The 23,232-nt window shown below is 36.1% G+C and overlaps 1 protein-coding gene across 1 annotated transcript in view; it reads right to left on the bottom strand.

Annotated features, from left to right (window-relative positions):
* Positions 1-23,232, bottom strand: part of BIRC6 (baculoviral IAP repeat containing 6) — a 177,975-nt gene that overhangs the window by 89,534 nt on the left and 65,209 nt on the right. Inside the window, exons 32-49 of the mRNA XM_059467370.1 lie at positions 21,510-21,647; positions 20,610-20,737; positions 20,070-20,201; positions 17,915-18,130; positions 17,353-17,536; positions 16,821-16,976; positions 16,348-16,481; positions 14,610-14,763; positions 13,729-13,845; positions 12,665-12,819; positions 11,343-11,469; positions 10,349-10,459; positions 8,559-8,692; positions 7,490-7,617; positions 5,152-5,714; positions 2,046-2,221; positions 1,405-1,501; positions 1,038-1,232 (exon numbers count right to left, since the gene is read on the bottom strand). Coding sequence (XP_059323353.1) covers positions 1,038-1,232; positions 1,405-1,501; positions 2,046-2,221; positions 5,152-5,714; positions 7,490-7,617; positions 8,559-8,692; positions 10,349-10,459; positions 11,343-11,469; positions 12,665-12,819; positions 13,729-13,845; positions 14,610-14,763; positions 16,348-16,481; positions 16,821-16,976; positions 17,353-17,536; positions 17,915-18,130; positions 20,070-20,201; positions 20,610-20,737; positions 21,510-21,647 — 3,045 coding nt within the window. The remainder of the gene's footprint in view (positions 1-1,037; positions 1,233-1,404; positions 1,502-2,045; positions 2,222-5,151; positions 5,715-7,489; positions 7,618-8,558; positions 8,693-10,348; positions 10,460-11,342; positions 11,470-12,664; positions 12,820-13,728; positions 13,846-14,609; positions 14,764-16,347; positions 16,482-16,820; positions 16,977-17,352; positions 17,537-17,914; positions 18,131-20,069; positions 20,202-20,609; positions 20,738-21,509; positions 21,648-23,232) is intronic.

The raw sequence follows: 23,232 nt of genomic DNA, 5'->3' as shown, positions 1-23,232 counted from the left end.
CTGACTGAAAGTTAAATATTAAGAGAGATGCCCTCATGGCAGAATATCAAGAACTGCAGCACTTTATAAGCTGGAAGATAAGGTAGGCAAGAACCTACCACCATGCATGCTTAGGATTTTTATTGTTTAAAGTAAAAAAGAATGAACATGTGCAGGATTCCTAAATTTACCATTCAGAAATTTATGAAGAGCAAAGTAGATTTCCAGTGGTCCTTATTCTACCAAATAAACCATTTTTATTGTCTTTCACAATGCTATTCTTTTTGACACTCTTAAATCTGAATCACAGGACTGAATGGACTGCTTTCTCATTGAACAATGTCTCCAGAAATTTTAAGATTAATCCCCTTTGGTCAGTGAGACAAACTGCATGAATGCATTCAAGAGCTGCACCAGGCTAGTGGGCAGCAACAGAAAACAAAGACACTAGTACTGAAAAGGAAAGCCTTGGTAAGATATTGCAGTACCACTACCTCTTAAAACACACACATTTTAGTTAACTGGCAGCCATTGTATTGCTATCAAAACAGCCCTGAAATTCTAACAAATGCTTGTGCAGGTCACATGAGAGCAGTCAGAAGTAGATATGAGAGCATCATCAGCAATATCAGCTCCAGCTTCACAGAGCTCAGGCTCATTCACTATTATCCCACCATGCCATGATTCTGTACAAACTCCACCAAAATTGATGTGCCTTGAGAGAAGTTACTGAGTCTCATTATGTCTAAGGCAGATGGTGGGCTGGAACCAGGCATCTCCTGACCCAGGGGAGGAGAAAGGGGCCTCACCTTGATGTATTAATTAGACACAGTTCACTCCCTCTCCTTCTCTCCCCTGTCCACATGAAGTCTTACTACCTGTGGTGGAGGGGACTAACCTCATGCCTCAACATTACCCTGAAACATCAGCAACACCTCTCAAGAGATGATTTAGTAGTATTGGAACATTTGACACTATTGTATTACTTTTTGTTAAGAACTTGATACACATTGAAATTACTAGTAGGTATTAATCTAAGACAAAGCAGCACTACTCACCCAATGGTGCAAAATTATGAATTCCTTCTGCATTATCAGGCTCAGAAGCAAGCACTCTGGCTTTCAAACTGCTGTCTGTTGCTTTGGTGGGACCAGAATCCAGGAATTTCATTATAGTTGAAACCATGCTTCTTGCTGTGTTAACAATAGCTCTTGTGCTTGTTACCATGTTGTTACAGATAAGTTGAACACCACCTGTGTATAATGTGGGCACAGAGAAAAAAATACTGCTCAGGAGCACACAACAGATTCCACACAAGCAAAGGCCTGTTTAATAATACATGTCAACACATATATGTACTCTAAGTGCCAAAAAAATCTAAATCAAACTCTTCATCTGATGTGGCTAAAGAGAAGACATTCTTACCCATATCATGGAAAGCCTTCAGGGCCTCACTTGTATCCAACACTCGTAAAATGAACCAGAGCAGTGGCTCAGATAACTGACATGTGGCAAGAGAACCCTAGAAGAAAATAAATTAAGAATTACATGATTTCATACAAAATTAGTACAGTAGAAATTCAAGTAACAGCTCTCAGCCTCCCCTTTTAGTAGGCAAAACTACCAGGGAAGAAATGCCACCACAGCTAATCTCTCTGCCACCATATACAATGCCATGTTCCACATGGTTCCATTCCTCACACAGGAAAAGTCTTTGGGGTATGGAAAAGCTCAAACTCAGGGGGTGAGCATCTTCACAGAAATATGAGTAATGAGCATTAAAATAGCCACAATAAATGTGCTTCTCACTTGCACATAATAAAATATCTGTTCCATCTTCAAGCCTTTAGCCAGAAACATTTACAGGAATGTCAAAATGTTCTTAGAGAAAATTCTTTCCCTCTACCACAGGCAACAGAGAAAGGCTTCCAAACTTCAGCACCCAAATGAAGTGAGGCTGTAAAAATGTTAACATTTCTTTTACATAGCAATACTTTAGTTTTCTGACCTTACTACTGATTACAGAATCAACTACCTTGAAGCACAGCAAGCCTCAGGGAACTTACCTGCCTTCCCATGTATCCACAGGCCATGTAGGTAAGAATAGGCTGAAGCATCACTTGAACTGTTGTTGCTTTCTTACTAAGTGTTGTCAGGATTGTGAATAACCCATCTCCAACTGATATTGCATCTAAGCCACCATGAAAGTTCTCATGTTTAGTCAGATGTAAGCCACTTGCACCTAAACAAAAGCAGACAGTTCAAAGGTCACAAACTGAGATCTAACAAACCACTAATAGTACATTAAGAGAACTCAAGAATATTCAAATGTTCACATGGATTTTACCAAGTAAAAATGGACCAGCTTTCAGGATCACATGACTTACAATTAGTGCTCCCAGATAGGAAGACTTGACCCAGGAAGTCAGGAAATTTAAATCAAATCAGACCATAAAACGAGTGTAATTGGTGAAGGAAACAGGGTAACTACAAGGATTGGAATCACTCCTAGCAAGAAGCAACTCACATTTAAGATCTTTTTCTGATAATAAAGTGCCCTTGTGCTGCCCAAAACCTCCACAAAATATTTAACTCATATATTTCTATCAGAAATACCTCTCCTGGCATTCTGTTTCTCACTATTAAAGCTCAGGATTTATTCAGGACAATTTTCTGAATATCAATTATCAGCAATATTGACTACACATTGCTGAGATTACAGACAGAAAGCAAAACACTGATCTTCCCATGGAAGAGACTACTTCCATAAATACAACTGTCTTACAATCATATGACTGTGATCTGGAAGAGCTGTAAAAAGTGGTTTTAGATTTAAATGTAAGACAACCACAGAATAATTCTGTCCCATTCTGAGAAACTGAAGCTGTATGAACAAATAATAATAAAAATCAAGGTGCTCAAGTGATCTTTGGAGCATGTCTTAAACCTTTTGGCAAGAGAACTGCCAGGTGTTTGGTCATTTTTAAACTGCCAAGAAAGCAAATACTGATAAGCAATGCATGCAGAGCAACAAATAAAGCAGTCCTAAGACCCAGCCTCTGTCCAGCCAAGAAAAATTAAATGGAATGAATGATAGAGCTGAAGTCAAGTGAGCTGGATTTGCTGTGAGGGAGGACCTTCAGCTAAGGACGAGATAGGACAGGAGGTGAATACTGTTACTGGTATGATTTTCACAGTTTGTCATTTACAAAACATAAAACCCTAATGAAACAGACACAACGGTCATAAGAGGAAAACAAGAATGGAAAATGTTTAAATTCATGTGACAAGTGAATTACTCAGGGCCATCCTGGATCCTGACAAGCTGGCTTGCCAGATGCAGTAAATTAACACTATTTGCATAAATGTTGACATCAGAGCCACTACCTATCAGTAACATTTGCAGACATCTTGTTTACCTATCCTAGTAGTACCTTTCCATACTGCATTAGTTATTACGTATTTATTACTATATGCTGATAATTGATTTTTGGATCCTGTGTAACCCTGGCTGCAGTCCCGCAAAATGTTTTTTTCACAGAAATTGTCCAGAGAGAGCTTAATATAGTTTTTCTTGAAGGAACTAAACCCACAAATAGCCGTGTTACATCTTCCCAAAATAAATGGACAGATTATTTTCAATAACCTGATTTAAAAATCCTTTGGAAAAACAATCCATTAAAGGGATCAGCTGGCCCAGAACACTAGTTTCAATGAAACACATTTTGAAAAAACTATCTTTCCGAACTGTCCTTAAAAAATGCAGAACAACTGCCAGACAAAAGTCAGTGATTTAGAAAGACAAAGTTGAGAAGAATATCTGAATTTCACTCCAAAAACACACACTCAGAACAAACCACTATTCCCAGAACAAACTACTTCCAGTGTTCATAGTGTATTTGCAATATGACACCAACTAACCAAAGTGATGGAGGAGATGCTCTAGAATTAATTTCAGGACAGTTCCAACAGCACAATGCAGGCTTGTCAAACCCTGCCTCCTGTTTAATTTGACTACTAGAGATAACTATCTCCTCCTCAATTGCTTTCATGCTTTCATAATAAACCACTGGTCTAATCATGAGGGCTCACTGAACAAGTAACTGTTTCCTGATAGTAGCACTGGTTAAGTTTTCTATCTGCTTAAAAGAGGCAGCACAGAAAAGGCCATAGCAACTTGCTTCAAAGTAAGAAAATGAGTATAAAGAGAACAAAATCTTACAACTATTACACCTGAAATGGAGTGCAGGTCTTGGTCTAACCTCCTGCAAAATGCTTTGCACATGCAGAAATCCATGGTATTTCAGCCAGTGGTTTACCTTGTGCAAATAAATCCTATGCTACCATCACAAGTAAGTCACAAAGATAGGCAGTCTCTCTGAGAAAATGCACCTCAGATAAATGTGTGACAAACAGCACCTTTGATTTCTAAGTATCATCATGTCCCTCACTAGTTCATAGCAGGAAGATCCCACCCAAAAATATATGACTGCAACTTCTAGAACATTATGTCAATGCAATTTCTGATAAAACAGAGGAAAAATTTAGGTTCTCTATGAAAGGGACATGATTGTAATCTCTATTTTACAAAAGTGATTTAAAAAAGGAAAATCATCCAATACATAGCAAATAAAATAACTGAGGTAAGGTGTCTTGTACAAAGAAGACTCATCCTAATTCACGCATAGAGGCATTTGATGGCCACACACTGAAATACAGGAAATTCCACTTAAACATAAGAAAAAGGCTTTTCTACTTTAAGAATGATTGAACATTATAACAGGGTGCCCATAGCAGCCGTGGAGTTTTCAGCCCTGAGGAATTAAAAATCCAACTGAACCAAGGTACTGAGCAACCTGCTCTCAGTTGAAGTGGCTCTGAGTTTGTGCAGGAAGGCTGGACTAGACAATCTCCAGAGGTCCTTTAACATTAAGCATTCTGAGATTCAGCAAATTCAAATGTCAAACACATTTCTGTTTGGTTTCAATTACTGTATCCCACCTCCTATTAGGGGCTTTGTTCATGCATCTGTTCCCCTTTAGCTTCTTCTCTCTTTTTTCCTGTCATTTCTGTAACACATTCTTTCACATCTACACCCAGCTTATGAGATTGCAGAAGTTTTAAACATTTCACCATCCAAGAGACCTTCCATGTTACTCAGAAAATACCTACCAATAATCATGGCCATAGCACTGCTGTTACACTGGCCAAGAGCAGACAAAATCTGGCTCATAATTTGCTGGTTGGCCAACACCAAGTCTGCCACGTATGCAGTTGATCCTTGAGTATTAGGGTTGCTTCCATTGCCATCTTTGCCTCCTGAAACCTTCTCCTCATCAGACACACTGTCTGTAGTGCTGCTTGCTACTGGAACACGGGCGCTGTATTCTCGGTTACTGGAAAGTGGCAGTTGAACTAAAATGTTTATCAGCTTTAATAAATCAAACATGAGCTGATCCCTTGTCATTTCTCCACAAACTGCTTTGGCATCCCCTGGACGGATAATGTTGGCAAAAAGGCCTCCAAAACAGGCTCGAGCACCCACAGAGCTGTCTGAGCCACTGCGAGACATCACTTTGTCCGAACACGTAATGTAATGATGCACAAGAAAGGTTATGGACTCAATCACTGCAGAAATAGTGCTGACTGACACAACTTCAAAATTCTGTTCCAGGGTGAATTCCAAGAGTTTCACTTGAGCATCCAATGGTCCCTGGCCTGTCTGGAAAGCACCCCTGAAAGAAATAGAAGAAAAAAAAAAAAAGGAAGAAAGAAAGAGCGATATTACAAGTTATACAGGTTTGGCTGTTTGAGTGTGGTCTTTTTCCTTGAATTTTTAAGGATTCAAAAGCACACCAGACTTCCAATAAATAAAAAATCCAGCTATTTCCAGAAATGTATGTTGAAGCAAAATCTAATCTTCCACCTGCATCAAGTTTCTGTAATTTTTTAATATACTGGTCATTAAACAGCCTGCAGAACCTACTCATGCCACCACCTTCCTGATACCACTAAGGATTAAGAGGTTAGCTGTAAAAAAGGCTAGGATTCATCTTTTGTTTTGTAATTTTGTAGGTAAACACTTGGAACAGTCTATATACAGGCTGAACAGTTCTGTTCAGTTCTTGGTGAAAAGTTTTCTATATTTGCAAGAAAAACTCATGGAAAGCAGTCACATAATACTTTAATATCATGAGGATTACTTAGTTGCTAACAGGAAACCATGATGGATTTTTTTTTCTTCCCATTGATTAATCTTACTCGAACTTTTAAAATTAAATGCAGAACAAAACCTTTTATAGAAACAGCCTTGAAAATAATATTTGGAATTTAAGTAATTTTAACAGTAAAATACTGCTTTTCTTTACAATTAATCTTATGATCTGATACTACTGACACAGTACAGTTCCATAATTATATGTGTTCTTAGAAATAACCATGTAAATCCCCTTCTGGTGCTTTGCTTCCATTTCATGGCATTTCACAAAAAAATCCTAACACATTTCAAATACTACCCTCTCAGTAGTCTCATTAGCTTATTTTAAACAAATGCTGGCATGCAGACACACACTCCAAGATTCGCTGTGAATTAATGATTTTATTGTTTTATGACATGTCTCATAGAAATCACTGATCATCTATATAACTTGGTAAACACCACTCCTATAATTTAAGTTACAAAGGTAAAATCTCTCAGAGAAGGCAGAAACCATTTTCTCTAAGATTAGAGAACAGATAACACCAGTGCCACCTACTGGGAATGCAGAACTGAGGAAGCTCATCCCTAATTATGGGAAGCCTTTGTCTGGAGATGAGCAGAACATTAATACCAGAAAGAAATGCTATCTAGTGTACTTCAGACGAAGCAACTGCCTTATTTCCAGTGTACCACTGAGACAGACTCTCGTGGCCATCGGCTTTGCCTTGAGGAAGCAGAACTGTGAAAGATGAGCCAAAACTCTTCTCTCTCCCGTGGCCAGAGGCACTTCTCTATACCAGTGAGCATCAACAGGCCCCAGGAGAGTGGGACAGAGGGTGTTTTCCACTGTCATGTGGAGAGAAAAAGAACCCACCAAAGATAAAGCAATGAAAATGCATATTGCATAAATAGAATTATGCAATCTCACAGCTCATCCTGCCATGTGAGAAAAGACATCTGTACTATTTTCACAACCTATGAATTTCTGGAATCTTCCATTAATTCAGACCTCTCAGAATAGTTTTTTTAATAGGTAAGCTCATCAACAGTGTCCTTACTTCAGGAAATTACTTCACCAAGCTTTAAATAGAACCAGTCCAACATTTTAGCGCCTCTATTGACACTGCCTTACACAGATGTGTGTGAATTCCAGATGCACTTTTCCATGTGCCAGGAGCAGCCCAGGTCCTGCTGCAGCAACAATGATGATTTCCATTGACATGGTACATACACATTTGAGTTGTGATTCACAATCACACAGATTTTAAAGAAAAGAAGGGTATGAAAGAAAAACAAACATGTAAGATTTACCTTTCTGTTGAAAGTATATGTATTAATTTCAATAAAAATTCACTGAACATCTGAGGACAAGTTGAAGAGAGGTGCACCTGTAATCGAGTAAGAAATTCTTGCATAGCTTGTGTTGCTGTTGGCCCAACCTAGAAAAAAAAGACATTTTAGGAAGAATTATATACAACTAAAATGTCTTCAAGAACATTAATTTCTTCTAAGAACAGGAAAGTATTGCATAGCTAAACTTGCTTTTTGAAAATTTTTACAGCATCTTTACAGAACTAATCTGTATCCATTTATATTGTGTTTTTCTATTAGTAATCACGAGTGAAAAGTAAGAAATCCAGTTCTTTGTCTAAGACTTTTTTTTCAGCTTGAGACTCTCTTTTCAGTAATGCAAACTGTACTCCATACAGAATCCACTTCTGTGCTAATCTGAATGTTTTTTTACAAACTACATACTTAAGTGAGTACTTTAATGGCACTGTGCAGTGTTCAAGTTCTCGAAATGACTACGTATTTTCTTGAAAATTTGCTGGAAAAAACCCCCGTGGAACTACCAGGTGTTTTCTATCTCTCAAACTGAGACTCCTGGCAAATACTAGCTACAGTTAAGTTCACTTGGGCTTTTTTTAAAATACTATTCATAGATATTTCAAAGATGTAAAAAACAAGAAAACATTAATTGAAATTAGGAGAGGCAGCAGATACCACATGAATTCAGAAACAGGAAGAAAATTAAGTATAATTTTAAGTTTAGGAATTCTTAGCTATTAAAACTTAATCTTCATTGGCATTTCTATCCCAACCCAACAAGACTTTGGGAAAGTAACTGAATGGAACACTTCATTCACATATGGCATCCTCTCCCTGTGGCAAGTCTCCAGAGAGCTGGGAAAACATACCAGCACTACTGAGAGTGTATCAACAACATGAACTTCCCTATGGCTGCTCATCAGAACCAACTAAGTCTATAACTAGAAGAAGAAACAAGACAAGGATATATTACATTGTGAATGAAAACATTTCTATCAAGTGTCTTGAAATCCTATTGCAACAAGTTTCTCTTATTTTAATTGCTCATTACCTGTGGACTGTGTTGATTGGTTCCATGAGGGTTAGTGCCAGAAAGAAATTTCACTAACACATGAATAAGGTTGGGATCTGACACCAACAATTGGGCAGTACTTTCCTGAGCTCCAATGGCACTGCTTGGACCAGCTTAAAAATAAAGACATAAAAATTATGTGTGTAATCTTAAACATTAAATGTAAATCAAATATAAGGTTTTAATATAAGGTTTTAGTGCAAAACCCTTATATTTATTTCATGACATGGAAATATTGTCAGCTAAACCCTTATATTTATTTCATGACATGGAAATATTGTCAGCTAAACCAAAAACTGCTTACTCAGGACCACAATTTCGAGTTTTCCAGTAAGTACAGATACAAAGTCCCAAAACCATCTAATCAGTGTTCCAAGCTTGCTAAGACAGTATTCCTGAAAATCAAGACTAATTTTGCAGGTGCAATAGATACAGACATTTTGATTTGTCTTTTTTTGTTAGTCCAACGCTTCAATAAGGCTCTAGTGCATTTTTTAGTTTGTCAGACAGAGACCAAGTGTTCTGTTATCCTGTAAACAATCATAGTATTTTTGTTCTTGGCACATGTAAAGACTTCTCAGAATAAAACTGTAGGGAGCTTAACAGATAAGAACTCTGAAGACTGGAATTTGAATCAAAATATACCCTTCAGTGATCAAACAAATCAGCTTTACTAAATGTGAAGCCTTACTCTTGCAATAGTAGTATACTGAATCAGTTCAAAGCCCTGAAAAAAGCACAATAAGAAACAGATCCTGTGGAAGAGGGACAATGCTTTCTGATAAATGCCATTGTTCTCCCTTTCACTACTCAGGTGTACAACTGCACCCTGGGGGAGGTTACAGGGACATTCACACATAGGTCTGAATGTGCTCATCCCTTCTGATAAGGTGTGACTGACTCAAGAGTTGACAGTACATATGCTTGCTAACTAAAGGCAGTTATTCCAGAAATCAGGCCATGATCTATTCTCAAATACTACGAATAAGAGTGAAGTCTCAGTTTGTGCGTAAGTCTCTTTCATTAGTTTTTTGCTCTACTTCTTCATCTAATGGCAAAAATTTCAGCAGATTTCTGTGAGACTGAATTCTAAATAACATCACAGAAAGTAAAAATTTTGCAAACAAAGTGCATCTTAAAGTCAATGACTTGAAATGGCAAATATGAAAAAAAGATTCATAGGCAATATTTAAAAACTACTTCCTTTAATTTCTATCAGCGTTATGGCAAAATCTCATTCACAAAGTGAGATTATTTCTAGTGTGTTATAGAGCAATATAGAGAATATGAGATATTTCTGGTATGCATAGGGAAATGAAATGGCTGGATTTCTATTTTAATAGATTCAGCTGCTGGGGGCTTATTTTCAGATAGCTTAATATAAGCAGTGACTGGTGCCTGCATATTTACAAAAATATTCCTACTCTGTCATAAAAACTTCAATCTCATTCACAGCAACTTAATCACTCCTTTCTGCTACTTCTTCTCATACTACACAACTAATTCCCAGAGATCATCAGCTAGTCCTAAAATGTTTTTTGGAAGACATTGATGACTTACTTATAATGACATTTTCTTTTACCATAAGAGTTTCTGTTTCCCATGGTATAAGCAATTCAAGGAGCTCACTCTTGAAAAGCCCAAAGTTAATGGAGAACAAAAGCATGCATATGACAGAAGGAATATTCTGGAAGTCTTCTGATGGAAGCAACATTCATTTGTACATCTCTAAAACTGTCAACATAAGAAAACCAACCAAACAAACTTACCATTAAGCTGCATATTTGTCATGAGTGTTAGGCTGTGAAGCACAAGGCACCACGTCCGGAGTAAAGTATTAGGATACCATGCCAGAACTGACAGGAAGCTAGTTACTGAAGCTGTCAAGAAAAACAGTTTTTTCCAAGTTTTAATCTTCAAAGTATCACTATAAATTTCTAATTTTTACTGCAAGGTGCTATGCTGATTATTGTTATTAATATTATTGTTCCTTGCATCCATTTTGTTTTGACCATTGTTGCCACTGTTCCTGCAACCACTGTTGCATTGTTGAAATTAGGAAAAGAGGCCTCACCAACACTTCACAGGAACTGGCCCACAGAACTTTTTACAGTGTACAGACCCTGATATCTCAAAGAAAATTATACAAAGAAACTCATTTCAAATGTACTCATGGAAGTCAGTGTAACAGGTTCATTATATCAGGCATTAACATTTTTAATTATCACAAGATACCATAGACTTTGTTAATTAAATAGTATAACATATTGCAAAAAAAAAATAAAATTCAGCATGCCTTCATACTAGATTAGTAGTCTGATGCTCAACAGTAATGGAGCTTTCCCACTCTGCTGACCTCTTTGTTAAGGGAGGGATCATAGGATGGTATAAAGGAGATTAAATTTGTCAGAAAAATGCATACAGTTGCAGAGTTCATCTCAGACTAAGAAGCATATTTTAATGAGTCCTCTTGGGAATAATTCTGAGTTAAGAACGACATATTTTACCATTTTATAAAAATTGAATTAATCAACTCTCTGTTACACTCTAGCAATGTGTTTCCCACTTTAAGAAGAAAACGAGACCAAGAGTTCTTTAATAGGAACATAGAAATTATCTCAACACTGATCTTATCAAAAATGCTTACTGCAATACTTTTTGCTTATTATCAAAAATTGAGTATTAAAAATTTGCTTATTATCAAAAATTGAGTATTAAAAAAAAACAAACATAAACTTATTTCCCACATTTAATATATTTTACCTTGGTTTAGGGAAACAACAGGTATTCGGTTAGCATTATAAAGGAAAATATCAGCACCACTATCTTTACTTCCAGAGGAGCTGGAATTCAGGCTTAACGTGAGCCATAGCTGCAATAGGGATTCAAGCTGAAAGAAAGGGAAAAAACCCACTATAAGAACAAACTCAGAACTCCAGAGCATCAAAATCTTAATTTTAAAAGCCTGATCTATATTCTCAGCTGCTACTATTTCACTGCACACACACACTCACTCTCTCTTTCACTGAATTTGAAAATTCTGCTAAACATTGTATTCAAGGCAAATTCAGCCTGACTAACAATTGCTTCTGCTATTGTTTTTGTAACTGATTTCTTCCAAATAATTTCTCTGAAGAAGTTCATTCAAACTTGTGTTAAGAAAATGCAGCTTTACACACTGTTTGGAAATATCTTTATCATAACCCTAAACCTGCAACATGTACAGGTAGGCTTACAGGTTTGCAGGGAAGCTTTTGCAAAGTTATTAAAATGATAGTTTCCCAGTCAACCAAAATTATTCAAAAGGCCCATTTATCTAATGAGAAACCTCAGAGATGCTGATGCTTACTCTGAATAATTCCCCTGAGGAACATAACTTTAGATATTCTGAGGAAGCATCAAGGATGTTTAAACATCTCATCCAAAACAGTTTCTCGTGTAAAGAACAATTGAGGGATGGAGTCAGCCACTCTATCAAAATATCAAGAGGGAGGTAGGCATCTAATCATTATATACATAGCATGCATGGCATTCCTTTGTATGAATCAAGAAAAGCATTGCTAAACCAGTGACTTCTCAAAAAGCAAACTTTTACATTTGCTGTTACCATACAGGATCATTGGATAATTCAGATAGGAAGGAACCTTCGCAAGTTATCCAATCTCATCTGCTCAAAGAAATGCCAAAGAAGATATCAGACTTTGTCACTTGGTGGTTTATTCAACTGGGTTTTGAAAACCTCCACAAATCTCCATTTGTCATTAAGTGTCACTTAGTGACATTTTTCATTAATAAGCAAACAATTATCATTCAGTGGACATACAAACTTGTTTTTAAATATGCAAATGTATACCAGTTTTCCACTGTAACAAGCAATGCCTGCTTTTGCAAAGGCTTTCAGAGCTTTGTTTATTACATTGTTGTAATTTGTCTATTACAGTACTGTTGTCCATGACATATTCATAAGCAATGAAGCACATAACCTAACAGATTACTTGAATCCTAAGTAGCAAGAAGTAGTGGAAAACAACTCTCAAATTTAGAGAAAAATACTATCAGAACATTTAAAATTCAAAATTCTCTACCTGAACATGGTGGACTTGCAGCATGGAAAAGAGTTTGTTGAAGCATGCACTCAGCATAGGTATAGATGACAACTGCACAATCAGTTGGGCATTTTGGTTAGCAACATGTAATCCCCTCAGCAAGGAATCATCTGTGCCACTGGGAGACTGCGTCACTGGAAAACAAAACAGGGCACCATCCCCCCATGAATTACTCTGAAAAGTTGCTAGAAGTCATTTCATAACTATCTCCTGCATTTTGTACTTAAGTGAAAGACACTTTTTTATAATTTGGAAGAACATCTTCAACATAGTGTTCAGTTGGACTACTGACTGCCATAGTAGTGGCATATTTGAATATCAAACATTTCCATCTTCACAAAAACTTTTTGGAACCGAGTCCACACAAATACATTTTCACAGCTATTGCAGCAGTGCCCTGGTAAGACAAACAATTGGAACATCTCTTTTATCCATTACAGTGCAACTGTTGCAGACAATAATGAACTTCCAGAGAATAAACTCTCAAGATATCACTAAACCTACTCCATCACTACATACTCAGCCTATGACTGCATGTATATTGAAGTACCCAGAGGGCTACAAAGAAACACATTTTAACAAGATGGGCAGCACAACTCACTGAAAAAAAGTTCAAAAGTAAAACACTCTGAGTGTTTTTGTAACATAAAGTTCACTGAACAGCTGAGTTCAAAACTGTATTGAAGTATTTTCACTTTCATCACTTAGTAGGTGTAAATGCAAAGAGCTTTCAAATACCAAGAATGAAGCTTCACACAGGAGGTTAATGTTTGCTTGCACTTAGACCTAAAACTGAAAATTTTCCCTTCTTTGTAGCATAATCCACATGCATAATTGACTGTTTCACAAAATGTCTTAAATACAGGCATTTAAGTTAACCAAAAATCTGAATAAAGAGCAATCTCTTAAGTTCAGCCTAGTAAGAAAATGCAAGCAAAATGTACCTTTTTCCCAACTACTAAGTGACTACAGAAAACATTACTACAAACTTCAAAGCATCATGATCATTATGTGAAGAGAATGATTTGACAACATGTAGTTACATGTAGGAGATGTGTTTGTTAATGCTTGTAGAATGGAATCAGCCTCCAGTGTGGACATCATTTTCAGCATCAGCTCAGCCTGCTGCTCAAGTCCAACTTCCAGACGTGCATCTAAAGCTACAGAAGGCAACAAAAAATGTAAAACTGAGTATATCAAGGACATACATAATTACAGAATCATAGAATATAGTAAATTGGAAGGGACCCACAAGGATCCAACTCCTAAGAGAATGGCCCATATGGGCATTGGACCCACAATCTTGGTGTTATCAGCAACATGCTCTGAACAACTGAGCTCATCTCACCTTTGTTCCTCTAATTTTCGATTACATTCTTACAAACCTGAAATATGTAATTATTAAAATACTGTATTTCTGTGAAACAGATCCAAATTTCTTTCCACACTTACTTTACTATCACACATGACAATCTGCGTATGTTCAAGTAATTTCTTCCTAAGGCAACAGCTCTCAAAAAAGAACCAAAAAGCTGTTTTTTCCCAATGTGGCAAAAGAAAAATTTATCACCCATTTTAGTAGTACTCCTACAAATGAAACAAGTGTGCCACTTCACTCCTTTGGGGTAAAGCCAACTACAAAAGAGCTTCCAAAATTTCCTGAGAAAATAGAAATGATTTAAAACTGCCTATAAGTACATGCCAAAATGCTAGAAAATAAGATTTTCTGCTATGTTGGGCTTTTTTAAATGTACGTTTTACATTATATTCTCTCAGTTACTACAGGAAAAAAAAAGGCATATATAAAATGTAATTATTTCATCTCAAAATACATAGATATTGCTAAAATAATTTCTTATCCCAAGGTGTCAAATACAGTATTACAGAAAAGAGACCATGACCAGAACTTCAATTCATTGCTTACCTTGAGAGACTGATATGCTGACAGTTTGTGATCCATTTTTCTCTGTAGTTACAGGTGGTTTTGCAACTGGAATTCCAACACCACCAATGTAAGGATTGTAATTGTAGGTGCCATATTCAGCACCCCAGTAATCGTACCAGGTGCTGCTTATAGGCTTAAAAAATAAACAAAAAACAAAGGAAAAACAATAAATGGCAAGTCTTTAGATTGCCAAAGCTTTTCACAACTGACAACAAACGTGGAAGTTAAAAAAAATTAAAACCAGAAGATTGGTTCTGATAGCTTTAGAAAATTGTTTCAGTCCTTACTGTGGTATAAGCTAGTGAATCTTTAGTGATTATCAAAATCCAGCAGTGTAGTTACCTGCCTCAAAGATTCAAGAAGCCAATTTGAAAATGTCAACATCAGTTTTTCTTCTCATATTTGTACCATATTGTAAATTTGGAAGTAGAGCATTACACAGATATTTTGAGGAGGTATTTATCATGACAGACTACTATACTATACTATTAACTGTACTAATTAAGTACCTTGAAGCCTCAGTGAGGCTCAGGGACTATTTGTACTGGGCTCTGAAAAAGAAACAGTTGAGTAATCTCTACTTGTGTCATACTTTAAGACACTAACAAAGCATATGGACACAAGGAACAAAGTAATATAACACTGTATAAAGGCAATTTGCATATGCTGGTCTTTTTAATGGTGAGATCCAAGGGCAACTGTTATTTTTGAGATAAGGAAGCAAATATTAAGAAGGATGAAGAATCAAGAAGTTCTATGGGGATTTTTTTGGTAGACATCAAAGCAGGTAATAAGACAATAAAGATATCTTGGATGAAGCTGACTAAAGAGTACTACCACATGACATGATAGGAGAATAAAGAAGGCAGGAAACATCAGTAACACAGAAATTCATCAGTAAGTGTAATTTTTGGTGGTAGACTGAGATTTAAAGAAAAAAATGTTTACATGATAGGTAATGGGTGGAAGGACATATGAGGGAACACAGAAAAAAAAAATTCAGTGTTTTCTGAGCAAGTAGTGAGACAGATAATTCAGGTTAATTCAAATGAGAGGTTTAAGTCACGAGTGAGAGGCATGGAAAAACTCCAAACGTTATGCTTCTTAACACAGAAAAGACACTCAATATTTCATTATGAACAGTGTGTTTCTTTAAAGTCTAAATATTTTTGGTTTTTCATAGACATTGAGAACATTGTAATTGTACAACATGCGTATATTTAGCCTTAATTTTAAGTATAAATGTACTTAGTAATTTTCTTGTTCCCCAGTGAAGTAAATTTTGAAGTGAGTTGCTTCTCTTCATAGTCTGAAGCCAATCTGAGCACAAGCTACTGGTGGCCTCCTTTTTTAAATACAATACTAACAACATAAACTCATCTTAAGATCAGTCACAGAAATGGTGCTCTGTTCTTAATAAAAAGAACCAGACTGGATCTTGTTTTTTTATTATGCATTTGTTGTCTTCAACATGTGGTAATATGTGAGTAAACTCAGAACCTCTTGTTTACACAAGTATCTTCATGCAAAGGTAAAATATTTTGTGGTCAACTGAGAAGCGAATATTTGCTTTCTTTCCTGTCATTCCACATTAAACATCACAAAAAACTAGTAGCAGGTTTAAGATAACAAATACCACTACTGAAGAAGTGTGAGAGAGTAAGGATTTTTCTATCTCACATGTAAAGGTTATCTTGAAAATTTAGGTGTGACATACCTTGAAGACTTTGGCTGCAAGGGGATCTTTTTCCAAATCAATATCCAAAGGATCAATATCAACTTCCATCAGGTCTTGCAGTAATTCAAGATCAATGTCCTTATCTTTTTCCAATGATGACAAGGGTGGAGCACCTTGAATCATTAAAGGAATGTTAACATTAGCAAGTTAAAATTATACAACGAGGATGCATAATACACTAAACAGATAATTTTAACCTTTTTACTATTAAAACTTTGTGGAAAAAGATAAAATATGCAATCAAGTTGCCTTTTTAAAAAGAATATGAAAAATAACCATTTTTTACTTGCCAGATGTAAAGCTAACTTAATTAATTACTCAATCTGCCTATATTATCCAAAATTATTTATACTATCACCAAAAAGTCTTTTACTGATACCTTGATAGATGAGTAAAATGGTTTTTTACTCTTTTCAATAAATACGCATATAGAGAATTATGGAATAATTTACCTGTGATGTCATGTGTCAAAGGCTCATCTATGGTTTCCACTAACTGAACTGTGGCCTGCTGGAGAGAGTCATCAGAATCTCCAGCTGAAGCTCCAGCATCTTCTCCCAAAGCACTTTCTTCCATAGCTTCAGCTGCTATAGGTGCCAACAACTCTCCTAGGTATTAAATTAGCAGACAACTTAATTTTAAACTTTATTCCCATTACAAATTAACATCCCAGTGTCTACGCCAATGTCATTTTTTTCATGTAACTCTAAATCCTCTGGGGGCTTATTTCTTCAAGGAGAAATGTTCTGAATAATTTTCAAATAATCAGGTCAAATAAAATTAATTTTTCAATGTACAAGTCACTCTAATTGCAATTTTAAATCACATTTTTACACACTAACCTAAATGTTATGATTTTTTGGGGTTTTTTAATAATTTAGTCTGTGTCAGCAGATTAACATAGTGATAAACTCCTCCCCAAAATACTAAAGGAAGAAAGATTCAAGTGCAAGATACCTTCTAAAGAATGATTTTAAAACAAACCTGCTAGAATGTCCTGCAGCATACAAGTCAGAGAATACTGAGCCCATGCTCCTCCCCAGGAGATGTCTCCTCTGTTAAAGTCAGTTCCAACAAGAAGTAGCAATAATCTTTCTAATTGAGTCTCATTTACAATCTCACATAAATGAATTGTTGGTCTTGTAGCATTTGCAATTCTAGCAAGAACCTATTAAAATAAGAAAGATAAATATATGCCTATTCATAGTTAACCCTATGAAAGTATACAATAACTTTATTTTCTATGATTATTAGATTTTGCTTATAAATAAATCAAGTATTTTTACGAGCTCACACTTGAGAATTTTACAAGTGTAATTACATGGATATATTTTTTTTAAAGTTAGTTTTTCCATGCAATTTTGAAGCCACAATATTGTAAGTCACACAAAATGTGACAGATCAGAAAAACTACTTCACCAGAAATGAGCAGTCATTTTAGTGCTGCAGTTAATTCTTACCATCAAACAAGCAAAAATGCAGCAATAGAAAATTAATGTAATGTGATTGCTACTGCAGCTACACAGTGATGCTCCATATTGTTTACCTTACAAACAAAAAGAAGTAAATCTGCATGACAAGTAAAGTCCATGGACAAGAGAAAGAGTGCCAGCTTTTGCACTACAGAAATGCAGCGTTCATGTGCCAGTGTAAAGGGAAGTGGTTCAATTTCTGGAGTTTCCTTTGCTGTTGATACTTCTGTATCTAAGGAAGAACGAGGCCATTCTGCAGTTCGACGCAGGCGTATTAAGTCCTTGAAGTGCTGCAGAAATTAAATTTGAAACAACAGTTACAGTTTAAAGCTGACCTCTAAATCCTTTCCCAATCAAGCAGTGTGGCAGCAATAACAGAGACTGTGGAACTCCTTAAAAAAATAGAAGGAAATCTAAAAATATATGAGAATCTGGAACGGAATGAAGGGTTTATTGGCAGAAATTTGTTTTGGCAGCATGTTATCTCAGATGACAAATGCATAATCAAATTCAGTTCTGCAAAAGTGCCAATTAAGCCTTATGTATACTATAGCACATACTGAAAATACATATTTTCAAAGTTTCTTTCGTATTTCCACACATGTACATAAAGCTACAGTTACCATAAAGCAAACTGCATACAAAAATAGCATGGAAATTTACTTCTACAAGAACACTGACTTTTCAGTTCTTCACATTTGATAAATCATCAGGAATTTCTAAATTCCTTAATACTGCCATGATTCAAAGTATGTATCATTCATACCATAAATTGAACTAGTTTGATTTTTGATCATGGCTCTGAACTAAAACCTTTCTGACAGAAGGCCTATATGCAATGGAGACAAGAAGGTGCTTTTATTAATCCTCTCATCCACTAAGGACATTCATTTAGCAGCTCAGCTCATTGTATCAGCTACACTAGCAGTGTACATTAGATAACACAATTGCCTCTTATAATCTCACTTATGCAGTAGTTACTGAAGTAGACCACAGAAAGAGCTATTTAGTAAGACAAAGGTTTCACTTTCTCCTAAAGGCCATATATGTCTCATGTCACTCACAGCTTGTCATAACTAAAAGTGATTAGTAGGCAAAATGGCAAAACACATAAAATGCAACTTTTCAAGGGTCCAGTAACACCTTAACTACAAGAAGAATTATCTTTTGTTCAACACTTTTTTTAACGCAACATGGGTAATATCAAGTGAGACTTAAAACAGCTGGACAGCACAGTTCAGCCAGTAACTCATTTAAAGGTGTCTCAAGGGGCCACCAGTGGAGTAGCACCCTCGGTATAATCTGCTGGAATAAAGCAGAAGATAGTGCAGGAAAGAACAGCTCATGACAAGCACAGTTAGTGAAAACTTAGGGCTTTATGCTAGTGATTTTTTTTTCCATAATTGCTACAAATTTTAAGATTCGTTTTAGATTGCCTGTAAGGTCCAACATCATATAATCTCCTTCCACAGACCTATTTTCAGGCATCCTAACAGACATGAATACTTCTTGAACTAGGGAGTAAATATTTCAAGAGAAATATTTCTCTCAAAATATTGATATTTCAAGAGAAATATCACCTAAGTTTGATAGCTAGTAAGATTAACACATTTTTTGTGTTCCCTGCAAAGTCCACATTGTCATTGTCTGAAATCCCTAAATTTCAGCATCTCGTCTCATAGCCAAAACAATTCTTTAACTACATCATCAACTCTCAAAATCTGGGGCCTATTGCAAGATGCCACAACTGAAGTGGTGGGTACCTTCAGGAAGCTAAAGAGCTTATGACAAACTTCAAAAATAATTCTCAAAAGTCATATTTATTAGTTCGGGAAGACAGACATTGACATGATTATTTTCAATTACCCAACCAGGAAAGCATCTAGAAGAGCATCATGCACAAAAGCTACCCATAAAAAGTCCTACTTTATCTCTCTATTGCTGTATGTTATCCAAAGTTTAATGACATGACTGACATCCCTGAAGCTACAAATTTATTAGTATTTTTGGCCATGACTACCTAAAAGAATCCTGTAGAACAATAAACTATTTTTCACAGAGCAATAAATTTCCGGATGGCTGCTTTTTTTCAGTATTAGAATATACTTGATAGCAGCCATGATGAAACAACTTTTGGAATAAGGTCAAAGTAAGACAAAAATGACTTTGCAGGAACAGGTCTTTTCACATAAAGGACAAGAAGTCAGTTACAGTTTCAGAGCATCATACCTTTGAAGTAGCCTGCTTTAGTTTTGCCTGTTCTACTAAAAGTTTGTATGATGATCCTTTGTTGCTTTGTATTTTCTCTTTTTCCATCTGTTCCACCAAAGCCTTCTGTTTTGCTTTTAATAAGTTAAGTTGCTAAAAGAAAATGTTAATAGGAATAAATGAAAATTTAAGCAATAAGATGTTAAAAGGATCAGTATGTTCACATGATAGCAATCTTCAGTTCAAACTGTAACTTGAGCTTTTAAAATACTTTTAAATCACAGCTTAGGTGCTTGTACTCAGATTTATGTAGAAAGTACATTGTATTTATTGTCCAACAGAGTACAACAGTACAGCCCAACATGTGTTTTTCTAGCAGATCCCTTGCCCCATGGTTTTAGATGAATGTCAAAGAAGTTAGGCAGCCTTTAGCTACAGAATCAGACCTATGCCAAAGCAAGGCTGAATGAGTCCCAATGCCAAAGCTGCTGTTTCAAGAAATGAGATACCCTATAAATGAGACACTTCTGTGAAAATGGCCACTACCACGCAGGAAGTCACCTGTTTATGATGCACGAGCTGCTTCCTGATCTTTCGGGAATACAGTCTGTCGAGGCTACTGCTGCCTTTAGTAGATCTGCTCAGACTCTGAGTGTGAAGGCTATTGTTTATAAAACTCCACTGGTTTCCTAATGGAAATAAAATTTTAAAAATTAATCCATCTTATTAAACCTCATTTAACTTTAGAGAAAAGCCTTTATGTTTCAATGGTTAGCATCTCCATATATTAAGTACTAAAGAAACAAGCTAAACTGAACTCCTGGCATTATTCAACTGTCCTCACTCATAGTAGTAATTTCTGTGTGATATTAAAATGCAGTGGTACCCTCTTTTTTTCATTATTCTTAGAACATATAAGCAGGCAAGCAACTCGTCCTAAGTAAGTATAGTAAAACATCTTCATAACTTAAAAGCTTTATTTTAAATTTTGGAAAAGATATTAGAAGAAAACCATAGCTAATCAAAGTAATAATAATAACAATGATGATAACTATGATGACAACAACAATATATAGTACATATTATTATTCCTACTACTATTATTATGAAATAAATGAAACCCAGACAAAAGCCAATTTAAAAATAGTGGATATAAATACCAAAACATTTATACCAAGTGTCTCAACATGGTGCATGTTCAATTGTGAAGTCACAGTCATAGGGTAATATACAGACATTTCACAAATTAAAATCAATCCTGCATTTTTCACTTGAAAAAATAAAAGAGATTACATTTAGAAGGAGATGTAGATGTAAATAAGTAGACAAGAATGAAAAAAACTCACAACATGCATTCTTGAAATCTCTTTTTTCAAGTGAATAGAAAATGAATTTCAGTTATTTGAACACCTCCCAGAACAATACTACTAGAATGAACTTTTGATAATAACGATGATGTACCTGTCAAAAAGCGTTCCCTCTCTTTTCCATTCAGAGGTTTCTTGGCTGTGGCTGCTTCATCTTCAACAGTAGCTACATAATCCAGTAGTCTGGACACCAGCATTACAACCCAACTGATCATGGGAATATCTAAAACTCCTTCAAAATAAACAAATTTCAGTGCTTTAATAAATTTCTGAAGACATAAACATCACATATTTCACATCACTAGGCCACAAAGACTCCACTCCCCTCTTGTTTTTTAAAAGGAGAGTTAGAGCTTGAGCACTCATAAATGAGGAAAGAAATCAGTATAAAATTTAGGGGCAAACCAAAATGTCACAGTTCCCTTAGTCTGGTTAAGTCGGACGTCAAAAGATTCACCTCAACTGTTCAAGCTAAAAATTAAGCAGCATTTTTTAATAAAAAGAGTCAAAAATTTAATGTCTAAATTTCCTCAATACCAAACGCATAATGACAGCTGCTTGCATTAAAGTACATGAAGTAGATATCTCAAATTCTACAGTAGGTAACTCCTCCATCAAGCAGGGCTCCAATAAGATAGTTATAACCATGCATACTGATACCTCCATCTTGACTTCTCCATGAGTGCATTTCATGTAGCTATCTGAATAAGCTGCAGGAAAGCCAAGAATGACTTCGGACTAGATGAATGATACTGGTGGCACTAAAGACTGGCTAATGCCTAGTTCAGTCTCACACTTTAAATGCTGTGTTTTTGTACAGGCAGAAAAGAAAAAAACCTATCTTGCATATCATGCAAGAAAAATCTTTGTGCATGTGGAAATCCTAACAAACAGTTCCAAAGTGAACTCATGACTGCTCAGCAAAACCAGAAAAAAATATGTAATAATATGCAAATAATGACCACTCAATTACACTAATTATGCAAATAGCATAATTCTACCATGTCAATATAGCAAAGACATCAGCACAAGAGGTTACACCCACATTTTCACATCAGTGCACTGTGCTGAGCCACATGTAACTACACTGTGCTTTTCATGCACTGACCTCAAAAAAGCTGCAATTAATTCCAACTATTATTAAACGCAGATCAAACAAGAAAACTAAGGCACAGAAATGATCCATCCACAATCACATGTAGCTGCTGGCATCCAAGCATTAGGATGCAGCCTGACATGTTAACTGCAGTTTCCTGAGCACACGCTGACAGAAAGCAGCCCATCCCCATCCCATGGAGGCAGAGGAAAGACCCCAACAGGTCCATAACAGGACCTGGACTGGAACCACAGACTAAACTGCAAGAACAGAAATGAGGTGCAATGGTGACTGCTACCTTTTTCATTGGCAGAATAAAAAGAAAGGATCCTGCTGCAGAGTGAAGTACATACCTTTTCATACTTCTGTTAGAACAAGACCATTTATTTTTCATTTATCTCACAAAAAAAAAAAAAAATTCTCAGCTTGTCTCCCTCCCTCCCTCCAAATGTCTTTTGCTTATTCCTTTTTTCCTCTTCCAGCCTCAAAGTTTACAACTTCTCTCCACTCCTAACACTCACCTCTTGCTCTGATTTTCCTTTGCTTTTTCACTTTTTCCCCAGTAAGTATTCACCCCTTTGACCCTGATTTATGTGTGACAGTTCTCAAATAGGAATTTCTTCTGCCATACCTGATGCTTCCACCACACATAATATTGCCCTAGTACTCACCTGTACTGTCCAGGAGGAAGGAAGCTGGAAGACCAGCAAATAAAGCTCTG

The sequence above is a fragment of the Ammospiza nelsoni genome, chromosome 3, assembly GCF_027579445.1.
Source record: "Ammospiza nelsoni isolate bAmmNel1 chromosome 3, bAmmNel1.pri, whole genome shotgun sequence".
Taxonomy (NCBI): Eukaryota; Metazoa; Chordata; class Aves; order Passeriformes; family Passerellidae; genus Ammospiza; species Ammospiza nelsoni.
This window is presented reverse-complemented; position numbering and strand designations above follow the sequence as displayed.